Raw genomic sequence first — 21,777 nt, forward strand, 5'->3', positions numbered from 1 at the left:
TATTTCGTGTAATAATCGTAGGAGTTTTGGTTAAGACACTCGCACATACTCGCATTTTATTGAGTTATGTCATTAATGTAGTGGTCTGTCAGAAAAGCTAATAAGTGTTAAAGGATCCAACCTGGTGTCCCTTGTAATGTAAACAACGACAGCAAATTGATGAAATGATATGAATTTTTCCTAAATCTTGCAGTGTTCCTGTGAGTCGCAGCCCTGCATTCCAAAAAGGAAGACGAGTATTTCACCATGAGCTCAGACGATGGTGAGACAACACACACACACACACACACACACACACACACACACACAAAATGTGACCTCATGTCACACGCCAGATGTTTGACAGTCCCTTACCATGGCTGCAGGTGATATGGAGAACCAGGCTGAGCTGGAGGAGAAGACGAGGCTCATCAACCAGGTGTTGGAGCTTCAACACACTCTAGAGGGTAAGTTACAACAAATGCACACACACACACACACACACACACACACACACACATATATATATATATACAGTAGTTTTTGATCCATAAAGCCAAACAGATAAGCTGTCAGGTGAACAGATTTTTCATCTTAATACCCCTGTATGATGGCATGAACTCAGATCATGAATTTTTTTCCTCCAAAGTGGATGGGGGACAGTGGACTGAAAGCAGAAATATGTTACATTAAGGGTCATAGAAAAAGTCTAAAACAATATCCATGTTTTGAAGGGTTGCATAAATTATAGGCAGCTCAATAAATATGAAGAGGGCAGCGTCTCAACCTGTCAATGTGAACAAAGAGCCTTTGTTTGTTTGTGTCCCACACAACAGAAAAGAGAAGAAAGCTGCTTGACAGGTGTGGCCTATGTCAACTAGCACTGATAAGGACTATTGAAATGAATGAGATAGTGGCAGAGTGTTTCTGTTGGAAGTATAAACATACCCTGCAGTGTTGAATGCAAAGTACGTCATAATCTCCAAAAGCCAGCCAAATGATCTCAAATGACAAAATGACATAACAATGTTTACTTCTGCCCTTCGCAATCAAAACCAGTTTAGACTGACCTGTGTGAAGTTTAGGTTTGTCTTGAAGTTAGCCCTCATGAAATGTGGCTGTCCGATTAAAAAACAGATCTTAAATTATTCATTTTTTTTTCTGTTTTGCAGTAATGTGAAGCCCCTTATCCACTGCCGACACAAAAAAAAATCCCACTGACACCTGCTAACATGTGGCAATTTAATGTTTAATGTTTATTACCTCTAGCTCCAATCAGCATTGATGGAAACAAGCAGCACTCAAACATCGGTCCAGATTAGTCTGCACTGAGTTTAAAAGAGTGACTGAATGATTAGGAAATATATAAAAAGAAGTGACCACCACAACGTTTTCAGACCTCTTTCCTGCTTTCTGCTGTTTACTAACCTGTTCTCCAGCCTATTGTTGAAGCCAGATATGACACACTGAAACAAACAAACAGACAAAACACAAACACACACACACACACACACACACACACACACACACACAGAAAGGCGTACCAATCTGCTGCAGAGCTGTGTATACAGATCTACTCTACTGACAATGGAGGAGCAGTTTATAGTCCATTTTTAGTGGGTTTACCCGTGTTTAAGAAAAAAAAAAAGTGTACACACACCAATTTTGGTGGAAAAAGGGTATAAGCCAGCTCTTCCAAAAGTTTTGAAACACTTTCCCATTCCTTCTAACTCAGTTGAGCTCTTGTTGTGCTTTCTTTTACAAAATACCTTAAATCTTTTAATTTTTAAGATATTCTGGAAATACTGACACCAAGTAACGATGGATTTTGTAGGGAATAGAAAATGTAGGAAATAGAAAATAATTACATTGGGCTGAGTGTCAGGTGAACAGTAAAGTACCTTTTTAGGAAAAATAAATGCTGGTAAAGATGATTGACACTGGTGAAAATCAACCTAGATCGGCAACATCAGCCATGATGTTCATGTTAATTTTTCTTCAGTTTTTTCTGATGACTGTGTGTGTGTGTTCAGACCTGTCTGCCAGAGTGGATGCAGTCAAAGAGGAGAACCTGAAGCTGAAATCAGAGAACCAGGTTCTGGGCCAGTACATCGAGAACCTCATGTCTGCCTCCAGTGTGTTCCAGACCACTGAAACCAAGAGCAAACGAAAGTAAGATGAACCCTCCGAGAGCCTCGATCTTAGAATCCCACACACATTCCACAACCTGAACCCAAAGCATCCTGAAAGATCGACATCATGGACCCGTTACACTGCCCAAACCTAAAACATGTTTCTGAGTCTGCAAAGATGGGTGTTCTCCACCTGCACCAGGAGGCAATGTTGCTTTTATTAAATCTGAATGTACAGGAAGGAAAAAAGAAAGGAATATCAGTCAGAATCAGCTCAGCTGATCCACACAGAAGCACCACAGGTTTTGAAATGTAGACGTTGAATACATTGTGTGAGCTGTGGTACCCTGGAGACCCCTCATTACATCTGTATGCAAATATGTGTCTTTTCAGGAGCATGTTTTAGACTTAAATCAGCTGCAAATGCAATCTAGCTTCCTCTCTCATCCCAAACATCTTCAGTCCCAGGAACCTGAGTCCTGAAAAACAGCAGACCCGGCTCTAAATGGGTGATCGTGAGTGTGTCCGTCACCAAATCTCCTGCAAGTTACAGGGTTTCCCAAACATTTATTTATTTGTGGTGCCTACCACGATTAAGAAATCTGTTGCCTCTAATAGATTTTTTATTTTTGGAGCTGGACCGTTCATTACGAGCGCTGTTGTGATATATATACCATTCATTTAGTGCACTCTGGGCACGGATGGAGCAGCAGAATGACGGGCATTGAAAGTGAAACTTTACTGTTCATTCGGCTGGCTCATTCATTGATCTGATCAGCTGTGAACGGATTGACAGAACAATTATCCACCTCACATGTCGCAAACTGCTGCTGAGGAAAGAATGAAGACATGGAGAGCTCCGCCTGTGCTGCATTCACTGCTCTGCAAAAATCTCTGAAATTAGAGTAGGGACACAGAATGATACAAAGGGACACATGCAATTAAAAGGGGAAAAAAAAGTTGCACTGGTGAATAACAGCTTTAAATTTTTATGGGTGTTAGTTTTTGCTGTAAATGAAGCAAGAACTGATAAAACACAAACATTCAAATTAATGGATCAAGGATGAAAAAACACGTCACAGTCTCATTATTGCTTCTATACAGACATTTTAGGGGTTTAGAAAAAAAGTCACTTCCTAAAAACCACACAAATGACAGTTTAGCTAGCTAGTTATGCTGCATTTGTATCATTTACAGAATCTTTTTACGGCATGCCGACTCTGAAAGCCATCTGATGTGACCCGTATTCCATTGAGACAAGGCAGCTAACAGCAGTAAAAAAGCTAACCCGAACTACACAGAGTTAGCTGTGCAGGTAGTGAGAAATGAACTGTGTCTCAAACTGTCCACATGCAGCACAAAGCCCAACTGATACAAGTAACATTAGCATTAAAATAAGAGCGATGTGTAAATATGGGTATTATAGCAGTAATGCTAGCATTGATCATAATGACTAACAAACTTTTAAATATTTATTAGACAGCATTAACACTCAGCATCATTGTGTCTTACCTGTTTCTTACTTGATAGGTCCTTTGCAAAACTATGTTCTACTTGATTAAAAATGGGTCTCTGACCACATCGCAACATGTTAATAGCTAATTCTGCCCCCTGAGCCCACAGGGAGGTTTCCTTTTTGGGATATTTAACATTTCCCATGCACTGCTTCTGCAGGTCGTGCAGCAAAAATCAACTCTTTATTCAAGCTCTCAGTCATTTCCTGTAGTTTTCTCGGTGTCATATCTCACAGTGAATCTGTGTGCACCACAGATATTTATAATCATGGAGATTATGTCCACAGTCCAGATCAAGCTGAGACTCTCTCAGTAACCACCCCCTCCAATCCAACCTGCAGCCCTGTTCCCGTTTTTGAGAGTTACAATGTTTATGTTAAACTTCCCTTTTCTCCTCGGGGCAGAAGTACTCAATTCAAACACAATTGTCAGTGTTGATGGGAAGCTGGTGAGGGATCTTGTCTGTGTCGCTGCACTACAGACTCATAAAGGCTTTTCACACTATTTTCAGCACCTGGGCTGTAATGTACAAAATGTTCACACACACTTTTTAACCAAGGGTTAACCTGAGTCCGGGGCAACAACATTTTAAAACTCTATTGTTTACTTAGCTCTGATTCACACTCAGTATGTTTACATGCACAGTTAAGTCGAGTCATAGCTCCATTAGACCATTTAACTGGACTGCTGTCCTTGTCCCAGTATACAAGGGGGGGGGGGGGGGTCCATTAATTGATTGTAGTCTGTCGGACTCCTCCACAGCAGGAGGAGATATGCCCCCTTTCAGCTAGTTGCTATTGGACCTTCTTCCGGTTGACGTATTACATAACATACCAAACAAGTTAGCAAACTGGTTGCATGTCGAACTGGAAAAATATGCTAAATTTTCGGCACTGTACATTTTGTAATGTACTCTTCGCTTTACTTTTACTTTCATCTTGTTTTGTTTTCTTTCCTTCTTCTTCTTCTACTTTTGTTTTCCCAGCTTTCTTTCGTGAATTAAATTCTGTTCGACTTCCATGTCAAAGCCTCGCGCTGGGACTGTGAACGTACACATAAAGGGGTAAATCGACCCCCAAACTGCATTATCTAGGTGTGTCATGAAGGTCAGAATTTCTCAGTTGAAATTTCTGACTTCCAAGAGTTCCAGGTACACAACACCAAACGTAAAGAAAAAACACAACAGACAGTGATGAACTGGTGTTTCAGTGGCTAGTCCATGGACAGTTGCACAGTCAGCAGGGACGCCTCCTTGCACATATGACCGAAACAAAGGGAAAACTACGCATACGGTAACAGACGCCGTTACACACTTTATTTTTTACTTTATTCGGAAAAGAACCAAAACTCGTCATTCCATTCCATCCAAGTTCACAAGCTGGAACTCAACTTACGAGTTGTCTGGAAAACAGCATTAGTCCGGCTTTGAGAAATTCGACTTCCAGTTTTAGTCAGACTAACACAATTATTCTAACTTTTCAAACATCATGTAAACACACTGAGTGACAACTTTAAACCCAGGGTGAAGTCCATTTTTAGGGGCTAACTCTGCTCTGGAGCAGGGCCAGCAAACCTGAGGCCCTCCTGGACCGTCTCGGGACTGTGCCGGTGTAAACGCAGCCTGCGGCTCAGCGCAGTGTGAAAAGCCTTCTACTTGCGGGTCAGGATGCCTGCATGGAGGCACAGGTGACATCATGTAAAGAGACATACGTGTTTCTGCGGCGTTAATAATGACAGGGAGCACATTTTTAAACTTTGAGAGAGAAATAAAATGTTCCATTTGTTATTTATTAGTCAGTATTGCTGCCATTGCCACAGCTACAGTAGATGTTAGTTAATATTTTAGTTGTTAAAGAAATGTTTTCTTGTTACTGCTTCTAACCTCTAAAGAGAGGAGGGTCTGAAGGTCCCAATCTGTCATTTCACCACATTGTCACTTTTTTGTTGCCATATTTTGCTGCTTATTGAAAATTGGGAGTAAATTACACTATTTAAACAGTGACTGTTGCAGTTTTTAACCAAGACCATGTGTCAGTTTTTATTTGGACTGAAAGAGTCTTGTGTGTAAAGCCCTGTTTGTTAATAAATCAGTAAGAAATATGCATTCTGTATTTATGTATTGATGTTAAACACATCTATGAAGTCTTGACATCTCTTTAACCCTGTTGCATTTGTACATTGTTTACATATGGTTGTTTTTTTGTTTGCTAATTTGAAATGACTTTAGTTTAATAAAGTGATGATCCTTTTTGATGAAAGGTTTGTCAGTGACGTTTTTTGAGCTATAAGAAATATTAACCTTCAGATCAACATTAAATACTTTGTTGCTTTCAGTCTTTTCAGAGGATTGTTGACAATAAATAAAATATCATGAGCTTTACCCTTAGTTTTAGACGGTTTAGCACATTTTACACGCTTTTAATTCATTTTTTAAAAATAATTTTGGCTGTGTTCATGCATATGTTGTACATTTTAGCAAGATTGTGTATTTTTGTTTAATCTTGTAATTTCCAGTTCAGCTCCAACAATAAGTCTGAAATATACTGTGTAAACAAAATTGTTGATAAAGGGGGAAAAATGTGCCATTGAAACATATTTAAACTACATTTTTTGAAAACATATAACATGCATTGTATTATTTCTAGGTGTCAATCTGGGCTCTTGTCATGGAATGTACAATTTTTACTATTTTCCACCTGATGTCTGTTTAAAAATGTCTTATTTTATTATTATTATTTTTTTTTACCATATTTGGCATATGGAGACAATGCATGCTTTTTCAAAGAGGTGCACTGTGACAATCAATGTTGCTGCAAATCATTGACATATTCCAGGCTGTGATCATTAAAAAAAGGCAAAACTTAAATACATACAAACTTTGCATGTAGTATTTAAAAAAAAAAACATAAAAGCAAAAACATAGAGGCATCATGACAAAAACCTGCCATTTAAAGGGTTAAAATTCTGAAAGTGTATATTTATGATCAGGACTGATATTTGTTAAAAAGAATTTAATGAAAGTAGAAAATCATGTTAATGTATAACATTATTTAAAGCTTGATTTTGAAAAGTGCATTTTGTGCGCAGAGCAGTTCGAATGTGTGTAATATTAAAGGGTTAAACAACCTGTTTCAGACACACGTTTGTATGTGCCAGGCGTCAGGCGCTCAAACTAATGAAAGCTGATATGGAAACCAGTCAGTTTAGTTGTTCATGAAAATGATCCCACTTCTTCTATTTAGTGTCACAACAAGGAAACATGTCTGCTGTCCACATAAAGGACTGTTCCTTGCACTTTGTAGAACCTGTTTTGCAGTTTTGTATTTCATGTGAAAGCAGGTAAAAAGATAAAAAAGGAGAAACTTTTATTAAATATCCAACAACAAGCTGGTACTAGATTTTTTCCTTTATTTGTTACAACAAAATATAATGTAATAAATTACTCATTGAGGATATAGCTGTGTCCTTAAACAGCTACTCTGTGCCAGCAATGTGGCAGATTCAGTTAGGAAGGTAGGTGGATTCCTTTCCATGTTCCACAACTCTGCGTGTTTAATATTGCAGGTACAATTCAAAGTCCGCGACCCAGGAACAAACACTAAACGTGTGTCCTCCTTCCTCGCAGATCACAGTCACAGTCGGTGAAGGCACTTCATGTAATCCTTGGAAATCAAAGTCCCTGTAGTGACAGTCTGTATCAATCAGGAGGCGCAGTCTGTTCAGGTGAAGCTCCGGGCTCATGGCAGCGCGTGTGTGTGTGTGTGGTTTCCTCTTGTCTGCAGTCTTCAAACTTTAATGAGGATCTGACAAACAGGAACAAGAGTGAGTCTTAAGCAAACCTAAGCTGCTGTAAAACCTCACACGCATGCTTACACACACACACACACACACACACACACACACACACACACACACACACACACACACACACACACACACACACACACACACACACACACACACACACAGAAAAAGTCCTATGACTTGGTAGATGACACTTGAAGTAAAACCCAAAACCTGTCAGTTCATGTGTTAAAGTTCAACTTTCAACCTCACTCATCACTAGTTTTACTACTGCTTTTTTTCTGTTAAATAACAAAGATGATCACACTTCTTTTAGTGTTAAATGAGAAGGTTGATGATGCTGTTTAAAGGACACTGAAATAAAAGTGGAGCATCCAAAAATGTTTCATCCAGGTGGCCACTGAAAATGTAAGGGTGGCACACCAAAATTAAAAATCAGACCCAACGCGCTCACTCGCACTCGCGAGTGCTGAATCCTCAAAGTTGATATCAATGCAGTCAAGCACTCTTCTTCAGCATGTACATTCGGCAACAATTGTATAACGTTATTATTATTATTTTATTATTTTATAAATTTTAAAATTTAGTATACACTTTATTTTATTTAAATAATTTGAAATTTTTTTCCCCATTTTATTTTAACATATTTCACATATCATTACTTTTTAGCACTGTTTTTTTTTTTTTTTTTTTAAAACTTTTTTTATTCTTGTTGTTTATTTTCAGGTCAAAAGAAATGGCCCAAAAATCTAAAATAATATTGTAAAAAGTACAAAAAAAAAAGTACCAAAAATTAGAAGGAAAAAACACAGAAAAATAAAGTGAAGGAAAAAACAAACTAACAAAAGAAGTAAACTAAAAAAACATCTGGAAAATAATATTTCTTAGGTTTTTTTGGACATTTTTTCTCTAGCTTTTTTAAAATGTAATTTCCTAAATCTACTTTGGTTTCTAAAAGTTGGCGTAGGAATGAAACTCCCCACAAACAGCCGCTGATTCTATCAAAATATTAGACAAACAAAAGAACTGGTCCCAAAACCAAAGTTAAGTGGGAGTCTCTGAATAGAGGGGAAACAAAAACAACCACCAAAAGAAGAATCACACTTCAACACACAGATTTGCACAAAAACCACAGAAAACCAACTGAAGGTGTCGACTTTCTGGAGACAAACAAGCAACTGAGCAGGAAACCCAAACCTGCCGATAAAACTTCCCAGCAGGCTGTTTACTGCAGCTGAGGAGAACATCACAGCTGCACACAATAACTCCTGATTAGCAAGGAGACCTGGGACCTCATCTGTGCTCGAATAGTCCAAATAATCTGCTTCCCTAACCATTTTTCCTTAACCTCTCCAAAAAACGTCACATGGTCAAGGAAACGTGTGAGACTTCAGAAGGACTTAAGAAAAGATGGCCGCAGTGTTTAGAGAATCTGCACATCTCCTCGGCTCTGTAACGATGAGACAGCGGATGTTACTGATGTGAGTCTGCTGCGATCAAATTATGTTCAGATGATGGACGAATAACATAAAAGCACATCCTGATTTATTGGGGTTTATGCAGCAAATAGTTTTTTTTAATTGTTGTATTTATCTGTTTCTTTTAAAAACTTGGTGATTTGCGGCCTTCTTGAAGCACTTTGCTCGCACTCATCCTTCTTTCCCCCTCATATTTATCGGGAATCCCATTATGATTTTACGAAAAATAATAAATATAGAAGATATGTATGATGTGTTAGATCCACTACTGTACATATGAGCTTTCTTAGGTTTCAGACATGTTGAATTAAAAACATCATCTGTCCTAAAACATCCCCTCCTGTTCTGGTTAATGTGCAGATTATGATCTTAAAGAGATGTTTATTGTCACTCCAGTTCAGAAGTACAGTAATATGACATATTTTCGCTAAGAACTCTATTAGAGAAAACGGTAAACAGCAAATATTAAAATATGAGAGTATCAGAAGCAATAACAAATATGTTTAAAAAAATAGCGTAAATTCAGGGGAAAGAACTGATTATATGCTTGTATATATGAGAGCATAAGAAGCAGCACACAGCTCAGTAAACAGCTTCATGTTGGCGTGTTTTGAAGTTATTTGGGCTCATACAGACTTTGGATGTGTTAATGTGAATAAATAATTGATTCCCCAAAGAACGGCCGATGTGGCGCGTCGCTTTAAATGCTGCCACCTCAAAGAATTGTGGGACGATATTCTCTCCTCTGCTTTGGTTAGAGGATGCTCCGGCGTATTCTCTGCTACAGGAGATTATAAAAAAGGCACTGAAGCACCTGTCCTTGATTTTAGGAGAATTCAAACACATAGCTGCATGTGAATACAGATATGAATACTTCAGAAGTCCTAAGAGGACATCTTCATATACATTTGATTGTCTCCGTTTTCTTGTGATAACGACATCTTTTCGGTTGTGTTCTCATGAAAACGACTTATTTTTCTTGTTATCTCAGGAAAAAAAACTGTTTTTCTCATGATGACGGATTATTTTATATCATTATCTTGGGAATGAAGCCCAGTTTGTCGAGATAACGACATCACTTTCTTTTGATTAAGAAAACAAAACATCGTCATCATAAGTAATATCCTCAGAGTTGCAAAAGCACAAAACAAGTAAACACACATTTAACTTACCTCAGTAGCGTAGGGGATGGTGGCATGGCATGTCCTCCTCTTACTTATCACAGTGACCAACCTGATGTTTTGTTTTCTTAATCACCAGAAAATGATGTCGTTATCTCGACAAAACAGGCTTTGTCTCCCGAGACAATGAGATAAATTAATCCGTTATCACGAGAAAACCGGCTTTGTTTTCCTGAGATAACGAGAAAAATAAGTCACGATCACGATAAAACGAGCGTCATAATCTCGAGATAACAGCATAACTAAATCGTGATCTCGAGAAAACAACCGGAAATATGTCGTTATCACGAGAAAAATGATTGGTCTTTACTTCACAGACATCAAACGGGAAAACAGAACACTTCTGATACCAAAATCTCTCTCAGCATGTGCATTTATACGCAGAGTCTGTTTCGGAAAGATTACAATTTCATATTAACTGAAGTCTTTCACATCGCTCACACACTCACAGTCAAACGCAGACGAATACACACACAAGCTCTCAGGTCTGACCTCACTCAGCAGAGCCCAGACGTCAGCGTCAGAGTGAACCACCAGGCGCAGCGCTGAGATCGGCTGCAGCGCCTCTTCAATCTCCCCCTCAGCCACTCCATTCTCAAATGCACCTGAAACATAAACACGCACCGTCATCACTTTCTACGTATTGTTCATAGATAGAACCTCATAGATACTTCTCTTTAAGAAACAAAAAGTGCAATAAATGGAGACCATCATGTTGAACTCTGAAATGTATTGACTATTTATGAGGGCATATCACTATCAACAATCCAGAGCAGAATATTGTAGCCTGAGAGGAGCCAACCATGTTTTGATCACCCAGAATCTGCATGACTGCTGTCAATGCTCTCCTGCTCTTGAGTTTCACCGGTCAACAAAATCTGTCCACAAACAGTCACATAAACACCTTATAAAGTAGCCCCACCCACTTCTGTAGTAGTTTCAAGAACAACTGGAATCACCTGGACCACATTTTTTTATGACACATACGCAGAGTCATCGGGTGAAAACAATACCAGCCATCCCATGAAAACAAGTACAGTGATCTGTCATTGAATTTAAGCCAAGTGAGCTGCGTAACCACATGTGCATGCATTCACATTTTACTATCTACTGACCTGGCCACATACTTTCCACATGGAGTCACAAGATGATGGAGGTACGATAATACAGAAATACACAACGAGAAAAATAAAGCTCACACGATATGCCCAGAATAAGTTGTGCTGTTGGCTGTTACAACAGTTATCAGAGGAACGCCCAAACTACAAATATTTTCCATCCCAATGTAGCTCGACTGTCAGAATAAACAAACAGAAACAGAAAGCAATAACTTATTTTTAACATAAATAGTGGTGAATTAACTTATTTGGATGCGCTGTGTCTGCTGTTGGTCACAAATATAACATCGGGCAATTCGGAGGTGAAGTCTTCAGTACCCATGAATACACCTCATTCAACTTTTTTGCAATAAATGGGAGTTTTTTTCAAAACTGACGGTTTTCCATTAAGAGTATTTCACAAGGTACAAGGTAGATTTTTTTTAAACAATGTTTAAAAAACCAAATTGAAATTGGTCCTTGATCCTGCTTCATGTTTGGAGTTGAAGGTTGAGTTGATCAGCAGCTACTATGAAGATTCCATCTGGTTGCAATACTCGTAATTCAATTTGTGCAATTTGAGGGTTAATGGAAATCCGTAATTACCGATAATGATGAAGCCCTGATCAGACTGTTTGTTTGAGGAAGACAAGGCAGTCGCCAGTGTGTCTCGTGCTGTCACCTGAAGAGAGAAAACAAAATAAATCAGAGCAATTCAAAATGCCTCAATAGTAATGAATATAAAGATGGAGACTTTAAATAGAAGAGAAAAATACAAAAAAGATCAGATTAATTACTAAATGATTTGCGCAAGCAAGAGGCGCAAAGATAAAACGATGATTTCAAATTATAATAATTTCATGTTTATATATAAATTTGCAGTTGTCAGTGGATGGAGCAGGCGGTGTGAAAAAAAGAAACATTTTTATCATCTGGAACGTTATTCCAAGTTTGTGCTGCATGATAACAAAACTCTGCTTGACCATGTTTTGTTCTAACTCTTGAAACAGTCGGCAGGTTAGCTCCAGATGTCCTGAGGGTCCCACAGGCCATTAACACTGCAACCGTTCCTGCTTGAAACATTATTTTTTGACCTTTTGTTCACACGACAACAGCTCCACCCCTTCTGTCGCCATGTAAACTGGCCTCGCATGCATACTACAGTGTTTTCGGTTGTTGCTGTGCATCAGTGTACACGAGGATCTCACAATGTGATCATATGAACCCCCATTTTTCTGATATTTAGTGGGGCCATTGTCATCTAAACGTGGCCTAAATGTGGTCCTAAAAGGTTCACATGAGCCGGGCTACCAGTTTGATAGCTACAGAAATCTTGATCACATCTCAGCACTGTGATGTCACTCTTTTCTACAGAACCATACTCAGTATACTGACTCAGCTGAGGGTTTATCTGCAAGAAAGTAAGATCTTCCCAAAACTATGTGATTTTAATTTTTCACAACTATGACCACAACTATCTATTAGAGGTTTCTTTGTGCCACAATACTGCTGTTGTGTTTTTTTTTGTTTTTTTTTAGTGTTTTTGCATGTTTGTATCTTGCATTTGCTTCCATCAGATGTCATTTTCTAATCTTAAACATGGGCAGACAAATATTATTTCAACTGTAAGAAAGCTATGGATCAATGCAAGTGACAAATGATACGTGCAAACTGGATGTACACACTCAAACTGGGATTTATCAATTTAAATGACAAACAGATAAGTGATGCACACGTTCAAATATAAGAAGTGATGAGTAGCTGGAAAGAGAGGACGCTGGCAAAAGAACACACCAAGAAATGTCAGTCTATCATTTATATATACATATTATTGTTTGAGACAATGTAAAGTTCCAGTTGAGAGTGTGTGCTCTTATATACTTATACTTACTATTATTTCTTATATCATAACACAAGGTGTAAGAGGTGAGAGGTAACCATCATCAGTAATTTTATTCATTTTTATTAATAATCCTCAATGACCAAACTAACAAGTGAAACTTAAACTGTTTTATGGTTAATAATCTCTTTGCACACCCATGTATGTGGTATTTTTGATAAAAAAGAAACAGTTCTGGAGAGAGTCTAGCTGCAGAGAAGCTCTTCAGTGTAAATACCTGACTGCTGGTGGACAGTTAACAACAGTCATAATGTTTTAACTGAACATGGTACTTTAAAATGGTATGGAGAATATGTTAGCAAACAGTTGCATATCTACACATGTAGCAAGAAGAGAGCATCGTCATTATTAATTTGAAGTCTTGTTCACGTTCAGTCAGTCAGTCAGTCATTTTCTGTAACCGCTTGTCCTCGTAAGGGTCGCTGGGGGCGGGGCTCAGCTGTCATCTCAGCTGTCATCGTGCGGAAGGCGGGGTACACCCTGGACAGGTCGCCAGACTATCGCAGGGTCGACACATATAGACAGACAACCATACACGCTCACAGTCACACCTAAGGGCAATTTAGAGTCACTAATCAACCTGAGCTGCATATCTTTGGACTGTGAGAGGAAGCCCGGAGAGACGGGGAGACACCGGGGAGACACGGGGAGACACGGGGAGAACATGCAAACTTTGCAAACCCTGCCCACGGTCCAAACCGGGTTTCGAACCAGGGACCCTCTTGCTTTGAGGCAACAGTGCTAACCACGACGCCACCGTGTTCATGTTCAATTGATCGATATTCAATCTTCTCTCTTTTAGCTCTGTTTTTGGTCTCCACCAACCACTAAGTGAAATATCTGAGTCTTTATTTGCTAAATACTCCACTATGTCCACCTGCTAGTCTCTAACGGCGTCTGTCTTGTTGTTTGCTGTTGAGCTGTTTGTGTACATTGGATTTAATAGAACTCTTCAGCAAACACACCATTACAAACACATTCATTCATCACATTTCAGTACAGACCACAAAAGGGTGTGGTTACTGTATGAGTAAACTCCAACTCTGTCTTGAAGCAATTTAATCATATGTTTGCTTAAACTGCCAGTTACGATACTCATGGAGATTAAGGACACGGATCATAGTTTTTTTTAATTCCAAAACTGATATGACTCTTGACATGGTTGTGCATCATCATTAGTGAATAAAACTGCCCTCTAAAGAAAACTCATGCCACATCCACACTAACAAGTTTTGTCTATCGTCTTTAAAAATGAAAATGACCATTCAAACACACCAGGCAAACCAGTGCCAAAGTAAACAGAAAGCAGATTGTCTCCTCTGTGGTTGGCTGCTTAGAAACCTTTCCCTCTTACAAAAAACAAAAGACAACTGGCTTTTTAATAGTGTACAATCAGCATTCACACCCTGGTCAAATGCCTCTGCATTAGTCACAGGTATTTATCAACCGGCACTGATGGAAACACAAAACCCAGGTGAATGCAGAAATTTTAGTCCCTTTGCCGGTGAGATGCAAAGATATGCCACCACAAAATACTGTCTGTCTCAGCCCAAGCAGCACTCAAACACAGACCCAAATTATTCTGCGCTGAGTTTGACAGAGACAGAATAAGTAAGAGATAGAAAAATAATTAACCACTGTAACAATTCCAAAGGTCTCCATGCTGCTTTCTACTGTTTATTAATTTGTCTTTCTGCCTGTTTGTGATGTCAAACTTTAAAAATTTAAAAAAAAAAAAGAAAGGCATAATCAACTGCTGCAGAACCCAATATTTGTGTATAGGTGTTTTTTGGGGAGTTTTTCCTTAGATGATGTGAGGGTCTAAGGGCAGAGGGATGTCGTATGCTGTAAAGCCCTCTGAGGCAAACTGTGTTTTGTGATAATAGGCTTTATAAATAAAATTGACTTCACTTGACTTGACTGTTTTGGCTCAAGTCATGACTGATAAGACTCTACTGAGTGGTGAGCATGCAAGTCTGTACCATCGCTTCCAAAGTCTCCATTTCCACCCTTACAAACTGAAACGCAACCCTGGAGTTTTCAAACTATAACTGTGTCATTCGTGTTTTCAAAGGTTCCAGATCGCCAGAGCGGTGTGGAAGCTAGGCGTAATCATAGCAAAAAAAACCAAACAGATTATTGTGGATGCAGCCTCAGATTTGTTATATACTGCTGATGTTATTTCATTATGGCTCTGGTGTCCTTCGGTCTTTTTTGTGGGATTTGAAAATCCTTAGTTTTAATTTAGTTTAAAGCAACAAAGCTGGTGTGGATGCTGTCTTCAAAAAGTCCAGTCAGTCGCCATATGATTTGTCCACCTAGATGCACAGCTACATGGCAGTGTACAACACATAAGAGGAAAACCTGAAATGACTTTTACCATCAACACACACTTTATAGGCTCTCTGACCTTGAAGCTATCAGACCTGTGAGCCTGAGCTCAAAAAGAAATCAACACTGGCCACACACATCACAGTGCTGTGGTTATATGCAATCATTAACCATTATTAATAGGCCCACATTCACTAAGTCAAAGTCACTATTACAATGTTGAGAAGATAGACTGACTTAGCATTAACTCCTGTGTATATACAGTATATGTATGTAGAACAAAAACATAAACTTCATGATCATTCCTGCTGATGCTGGAACACATTCTGCTAACTTGAAAAGCTGCTAGACTATCACCATTAAGACTAAAGCAGCTCTTGTTTCAGTGGCCTCTGTAGTCCACACCCCAGGACTAGCTGTGTCAATGCTAATGTGGGTGTGTTATCTAAAGAGGCTCAGGGCGGGAAACACACCCCCAATTATATAACACTGATGACTAAGAAAAAAAAAAGCCAAATTACTGTCGAGTGGCTGCAACCCGACATATGTTACTGTAGGATTTTAAAAAGTGAGATAAATGTGTATAAAGTCACAAATTAGAAACTGATGACACAGAAATATCATAGCAATATTCTAAAATGTGAAAGTGATGTTAGAAATGATATACAACGATGTAAATTATGGGGTGTCCTGGTAGCCTCGTTTTGGAACATACCACATTATCAGATATGTTCTCAGTCACTACCAAGGACAAAGGCAGACTGCAGAGTATCACTCACTCTGCTGAGAAGGTTTTATTACAATTTTTTTGAAGTGTTGTTTCTGTCATGAGGACTTTCACACACAATGTGAATATTATTCAATGCCACAACAATGTTGGACCTCTGCACTCTATATTATATAAAAGATGCAAAAAATATCAAGCCAGTGAACTCAAGGACATGGTGCGGAGGAACATTATCCAACATGGAGACACCGTAGACTCTCTTTATACATCCGTGCTTTCACACTAAAAGCCCTATACATGTACAGGTACACTGTTTAACTGTTTATCAGAGGGAACTAAAATTCACTCAGCCTAATCAAATCTTTCACTGAAATGTTGCAATGGCCCCAAATTAGCATCACTGCTGGTATTAATATTTTCAATGCAAAATTATCACAGGCCAAATGTCCGCATTTTTGTGTTGTTCATTTGTAAAGAGGCAACCATGGCAAAATAATGTCGGTCTTCCTCTCAGCCTTCTTAATGCTGTCAATGGTTCTGACACGTTCATTATGACATCACGAGGAAAATCACTTCGCTCACAAAGACTGACTTTTTCTACTTGAGTATTCTGAATGCATTTTTGTTCATTTGTATTGACTTTATCCATTTTTCTTGTCATTTTTTTCATCTCAGGAGTGGTTCACTCTTTAGTCTGTTGGCGTTTCACCTGCAATGTGAAGCCTCTGGACCTGGACTCGTGGTTTCTCTCTTATCTTCCACACAGCGATCCCATGTCTATGTAACTTTACTCAAAGGTCACCCACGGCATGACCACTTTTCCCCCTTTAGTGTGACAGAAGTGTCGATTGACACACACACACAGACACACAAAGCCAAAGGGAGGCAGTGGAGTGACAGCAGATAGCTTGTTGTGGTGGGTGTTTCTTGTTGCCTTGCCACTCTTTCCCGAGGAATCAACACCTGAGATGAAAACCAAGACGTGCTCGAGGGCAGTCATGGAACCAAAGAGCACACATGCACGCACGCACATACACAGAGGCAGGTTACTCACATTGCTGGGCAGCACTTCCACTGTGGTGTTCATGAATTTATCTCCACTGGTCTCAATATTTCCGCTGCGAAACAGGTACCTGCAGTGAAGAAGACAGTGCAATAAGCAAGTGTACTGCCAGAATTAAGCAGCACCTGCATGCTGGATGTTCAGTAAGACTCAGGACACAGAGCGGTAAGGACGGTGTGCATTTTGACCGAAAACATTATGATGACCTGGTCATTTCACAGTGGCCACATTTACAGTGCCTGTTCACGACGGGAATATCACATCTGCTGCCCCACTGCTCTGTATATAAGGTGCAATTGTGGAAAGGGGTCGAGATCTGTGTAAAGCACACGTATAGCTAGAAAGACGTGATCACGGGTGAGGAGGTGTGACATTTTGATTAAGTATTATGTTGGCGAACACACTGCTGGAGATTTAAAATGCAACTGTTAGTAATAGCAGCCCAATGAAGACAAACAGCAGCTTTAAATGTTCCCAAACTGGGAAAAAAGTGAGATTTTGGAGCTCCTTAACCTCCGAGCAGAGGTTAGCCACCATTTAACAAAGACAGTAAATGATTGTTATTGACATCTATTAGATACATCTATTTAGAAAGTGCTGAAAGTGCATATATACAATATTTTATATTACAGGCCCATGCTGTTGTGTTACATGTCATACCCGTTATGCCTCTTTTGATTGTGGGATGCTGTGATGCAGTGTGTAATCACACACTGGAGCAGAATGATGCCGCCGTTGTTTGGTTCTGTGTAAAAATGCAAAGGCCATATGATGAAGGGACTTTGTTTTGCAGTCTTTGTGCAAAAGCTAATGACACAGCTCAGTCTGATCACCTGACGATTTTATCCAATCTGTCTTCCTCTTTTGTAGTATGTACAATTTTTTGCAATTTTTTTTCTCCCTCCTTTTAACATTATAGGTGACATGATTCTCCCGTGGAGATAACGTGACAACGTGCGTGCCTAAATGTCAGGAGACAGGATGAGTAGGAGCAGGCTAACACAGGGAATCACGCAAAGCTACATACACACCTCACCACATCCTGCTTTCACTGAGAACTGAACCGCAGTGCTACAGCGGCTTATGGTATGTATGGTATGTCAAATCGGTGTGTGTTTTCATAAACCAGTGTCAGTTTATGCAATACAGAATAAAGAACAGACTTCATATTAGGAAATGTAGGTCTTTTGTTGCTTCGAGGGCACTGCAAAATGATCAGTTTCTCTGGTTTAACTATTTATAGCTATGTTTTTAAGTAAAATTAACATTTTTGTTTTATTCTAATCACTACTGACAACACCACCAGCGTGAAACCTGCTGCAGTTCGGTAAGGATGCTGTCATGTGCTGCTCATGCATGCATTATGTTCCAGGCGTAACTGTAGGTAATACACCGACAATGAATCTATCAAGCCCTGTGACAACCAAAGCTTTTTTCTAAGCTATTTCAGAGTACTTTGGAGGGGCAGTGTTTTTTCAGCTGAGACACTTTGGTTGCATCTCGTTGCTATGATACGAAATATCCATGAAAGTAATAATGTTGGTGCAAGATAGAGTAGGAAACTTGCTCTGGATGAAGGGGTAAATGAGGCATGGAGGGAAAACAAAGCTAGCCGCTGGTCTATGTGGGTTTATAAGAGAAAGGAAACACACACACACACACACACACACACACACACACACACACACACACACACACGTATATACAGTATATATATATAGAGAGAGGTAGATATACACGCATAGCATATTTCTGCTCTGTTGTCATTGTTCAGCATTTGTACATATAAAATGTGACAGTTGGTCTTCGTGGTCAAACGACTTTAGGGCTGCACCTAACGATTATTTTTTTTTATCGATTAATCTATCAATTATTTTTTATTGATCTATCATTTTTTTATTACTTGATTAATATAACAACAAATTTACAGAAAATAACATTTTAAAACACTGCAGGGCATTACCAGTCTTAACTGGTAATCTGTTTTAGTCTGATATAAAGTCTCTCCAAAATAAAATTAATGTAAGAGCTTGTTCCGTTCAAGTAAAAGGAATGTAGTGCAATCTACATTTAGCAATACAACAGCAAAATAGATAAAACAATTTAAACTTTAAGTCACTTAACAAAACAGTTACTCTTTGTTACACTAAAAACCTCAAATCTAGCAGTCCAACAAAACATCTTTACAGTAAAATTAGTGCAATTTTAAATGTTTTTCTCTAACATAAATAATTATAACTAGCACATTCTTTCTGCATCAAAATAGTCCAGCCTTAACTGGGCCTTCAGGCATATCGCTGCCTGCTAATATGAGTGCTGTATTTTCATATTTATAAGCACATATTCCTCTCATTTATGAAGTTATACAAGTTCCTGCACAGCTGACAACCCCATCCTGTAAATGTTTCAAAATAAAATGCATTGTATCAGCAACTGATGGCATTCTGTCGAGAGACACAGTCAGAGGGCTTTTGTTTAAAGGGAAGCAAGGAAGTTGAGGTAAAACAAACATCTTTGTATTTCCTCATCTCTGTGACAGAGAGAGACTTTAAACTGCGGTACAGAGTCAACTTATGCGAGTGTCACGTAAAAAAATGGCGAGCCACCGCTTCTGTAGATGTGCTGCAGCTGACACGCCTGACAGGCGCTGCTCATGCGAGCAGTGTGCACGCTCTAACTTGATACGTGGTGCAACTTTTAGTAGAAGATGCAGAGCTGGTGATTGAGGTTGCCTGGTCTGTCTAATGGTATTTGCATTGTGTTTACTGAGTGGGTGATGCAAACAAATGGTGTCACAGCTACATGTCTCTTTAGTTGATGGGTACACAAGGACAGTTTCCACTTAAAACAAACAGGATTGAATAGATCCACCACAAGAAGTCATGAAATGCTTCAGTAGAACTGCACTAGACTGACACAAAGCAAAACTATGACTTAAGCATTGATGCGAATGTAACAGTGTGTGCTGACCGTCTGTCACCTCCACGTTTACATTCCATCACGGATTATCTTATAAATGAGGCTTCGGCCACACAGCAAAAGACTGAGACTGTCAACATCCCTCATCCAGAACTATCACCTCATGGTTGTACGCTATGGCACTGTTCACGCAGTTTAACCATTGTGTGGCGTAAAAAATCGCTTTCTGACAGCCAAACGCTGTATTTTAAGGGTGTTTATTCTAACAAAACAGGTTTAAAAGTGGCAATTTGTGGCAACTTTGGCTTGCCATAGTATGCCTTCCTGAACCCCTCAAGTTGCATGTACAGTTTATATCCATGTCTGTGAAAACATGGATGCTTCACACACATCTTACCCTCTTCAGCACAGAAGATCGACACAATCAGCACAGTTTGATGGTGGGCACTCAGGAGTAGTGTCACCAATTAGTATCAAATGTCGCCCCATCTCTTCCTGAGTTACAGCATTTAACAATGGTCAGCAAACACGATGATGACGGTGACCAACAAATTCTAATCAGCTCAACATGGAGTCCACATTTGAGGAACTTCGCTCAAAGCATTCTTAAGAAATCGTGTTCATGACAAAAAGACAGACAGACAACCTGAAAACTCAATGTCTCAAGCCATGGTTGTCGCCTCAATGGGGACATGAAATGAGTGATGGCCAGAAAAGTGTTTTTATACATAATTATGATGTCACAATGATGCTGACCTTTGACCTTTTGGATATGAAATGTCACCAGTTCATCATTTTTTCCCTTTTGACATTTGTATGACATTTTGTCATAATTAGCATTTTGTCACATTGCTACTGTGAGGTCACAGAATTCTAATCTTTTCTTTTTCTTATTCTTGAAAAATCGTATTCATGAGAATGACACAGATGAGGTCACCATGACATTGACCAGAAATCCTGAAAACATAATGCCTCCATAGCAGCAATAGCCACGGTCAGAGGTATTATGGTATTATTTATTATTTAATTTATTTTTACATTGTGGCATTTTGTAAAAATAAATGAAAGAAACTGAAACCATGTGGTAAAAAATCTGAATTATCTCAGAACCCTTTGTATTTTTTTCTAATCTAAATTATACAAAATGAGATTATTGACCTTAAAAGGGTTTTAAAAGTTGTCTTGTCAACTTTTAAAACTAAATCTCAAACTGACCTGGAAATGTGGATTGGCTGGGGAAAGCTGAAAAGGATAAAGTCGTCCTTGACGGGAGTTAATGCCCAGAAGAAGTCCATTCCTTTGTAAGCCCTGCTCAGACTGTGCTGCTGGTAATGTTTGAGGCTGCTGCTCAGCTCTGCAGCTGGGTTACTGTGGGCCTGGAACAGAGTCTGCTTTCCAAAGTCCTTATCCTGGAGGGAGGGACGGACAATCATACACATTTTAACAATTTATTTTTCTCCATACAGAAAGAACACAAACATTAAAGGTGCAATAACATGCATTCACAGAACCAATGGCACAAGTCCTCACAATAAGAAAACACAGTACTCAGTTCTTAGGAGTATAAGTACCAGTGTCTCTGCCATGTATGTCGGCTGAATATTAGCAAATACAGCACAGTAGTTCGCTTATGCTGCGTTCCATTGCAAGCC

The 21,777-nt window shown here is 39.1% G+C and overlaps 2 protein-coding genes across 2 annotated transcripts in view; one reads left to right on the forward strand and one right to left on the reverse strand.

Annotated features, from left to right (window-relative positions):
- Positions 1-5,883, forward strand: part of LOC121948101 (short coiled-coil protein B) — a 6,568-nt gene extending 685 nt beyond the window's left edge. The window contains exons 2-4 of the mRNA XM_042493367.2: positions 194-262; positions 366-446; positions 2,013-5,883. Of these exons, the coding sequence (XP_042349301.1) occupies positions 247-262; positions 366-446; positions 2,013-2,155 (240 nt within the window). The 5' untranslated portion in view covers positions 194-246 and the 3' untranslated portion in view covers positions 2,156-5,883. The remainder of the gene's footprint in view (positions 1-193; positions 263-365; positions 447-2,012) is intronic.
- A 1,136-nt stretch (positions 5,884-7,019) lies between these two features.
- LOC121948519 (alpha-1,3-mannosyl-glycoprotein 4-beta-N-acetylglucosaminyltransferase B) overlaps positions 7,020-21,777 on the reverse strand; it is a 31,722-nt gene continuing 16,964 nt past the window's right edge. The window contains exons 11-15 of the mRNA XM_088081392.1: positions 21,341-21,534; positions 17,198-17,276; positions 11,792-11,867; positions 10,581-10,693; positions 7,020-7,428 (exon numbers count right to left, since the gene is read on the reverse strand). Of these exons, the coding sequence (XP_087937518.1) occupies positions 7,411-7,428; positions 10,581-10,693; positions 11,792-11,867; positions 17,198-17,276; positions 21,341-21,534 (480 nt within the window). The 3' untranslated portion in view covers positions 7,020-7,410. The remainder of the gene's footprint in view (positions 7,429-10,580; positions 10,694-11,791; positions 11,868-17,197; positions 17,277-21,340; positions 21,535-21,777) is intronic.

The sequence above is a fragment of the Plectropomus leopardus genome, chromosome 8 (assembly GCF_026936395.1).
Source record: "Plectropomus leopardus strain MGB_pleo_1.0 chromosome 8, ASM2693639v1, whole genome shotgun sequence".
In the NCBI taxonomy this organism is placed as follows: Eukaryota; Metazoa; Chordata; class Actinopteri; order Perciformes; family Serranidae; genus Plectropomus; species Plectropomus leopardus.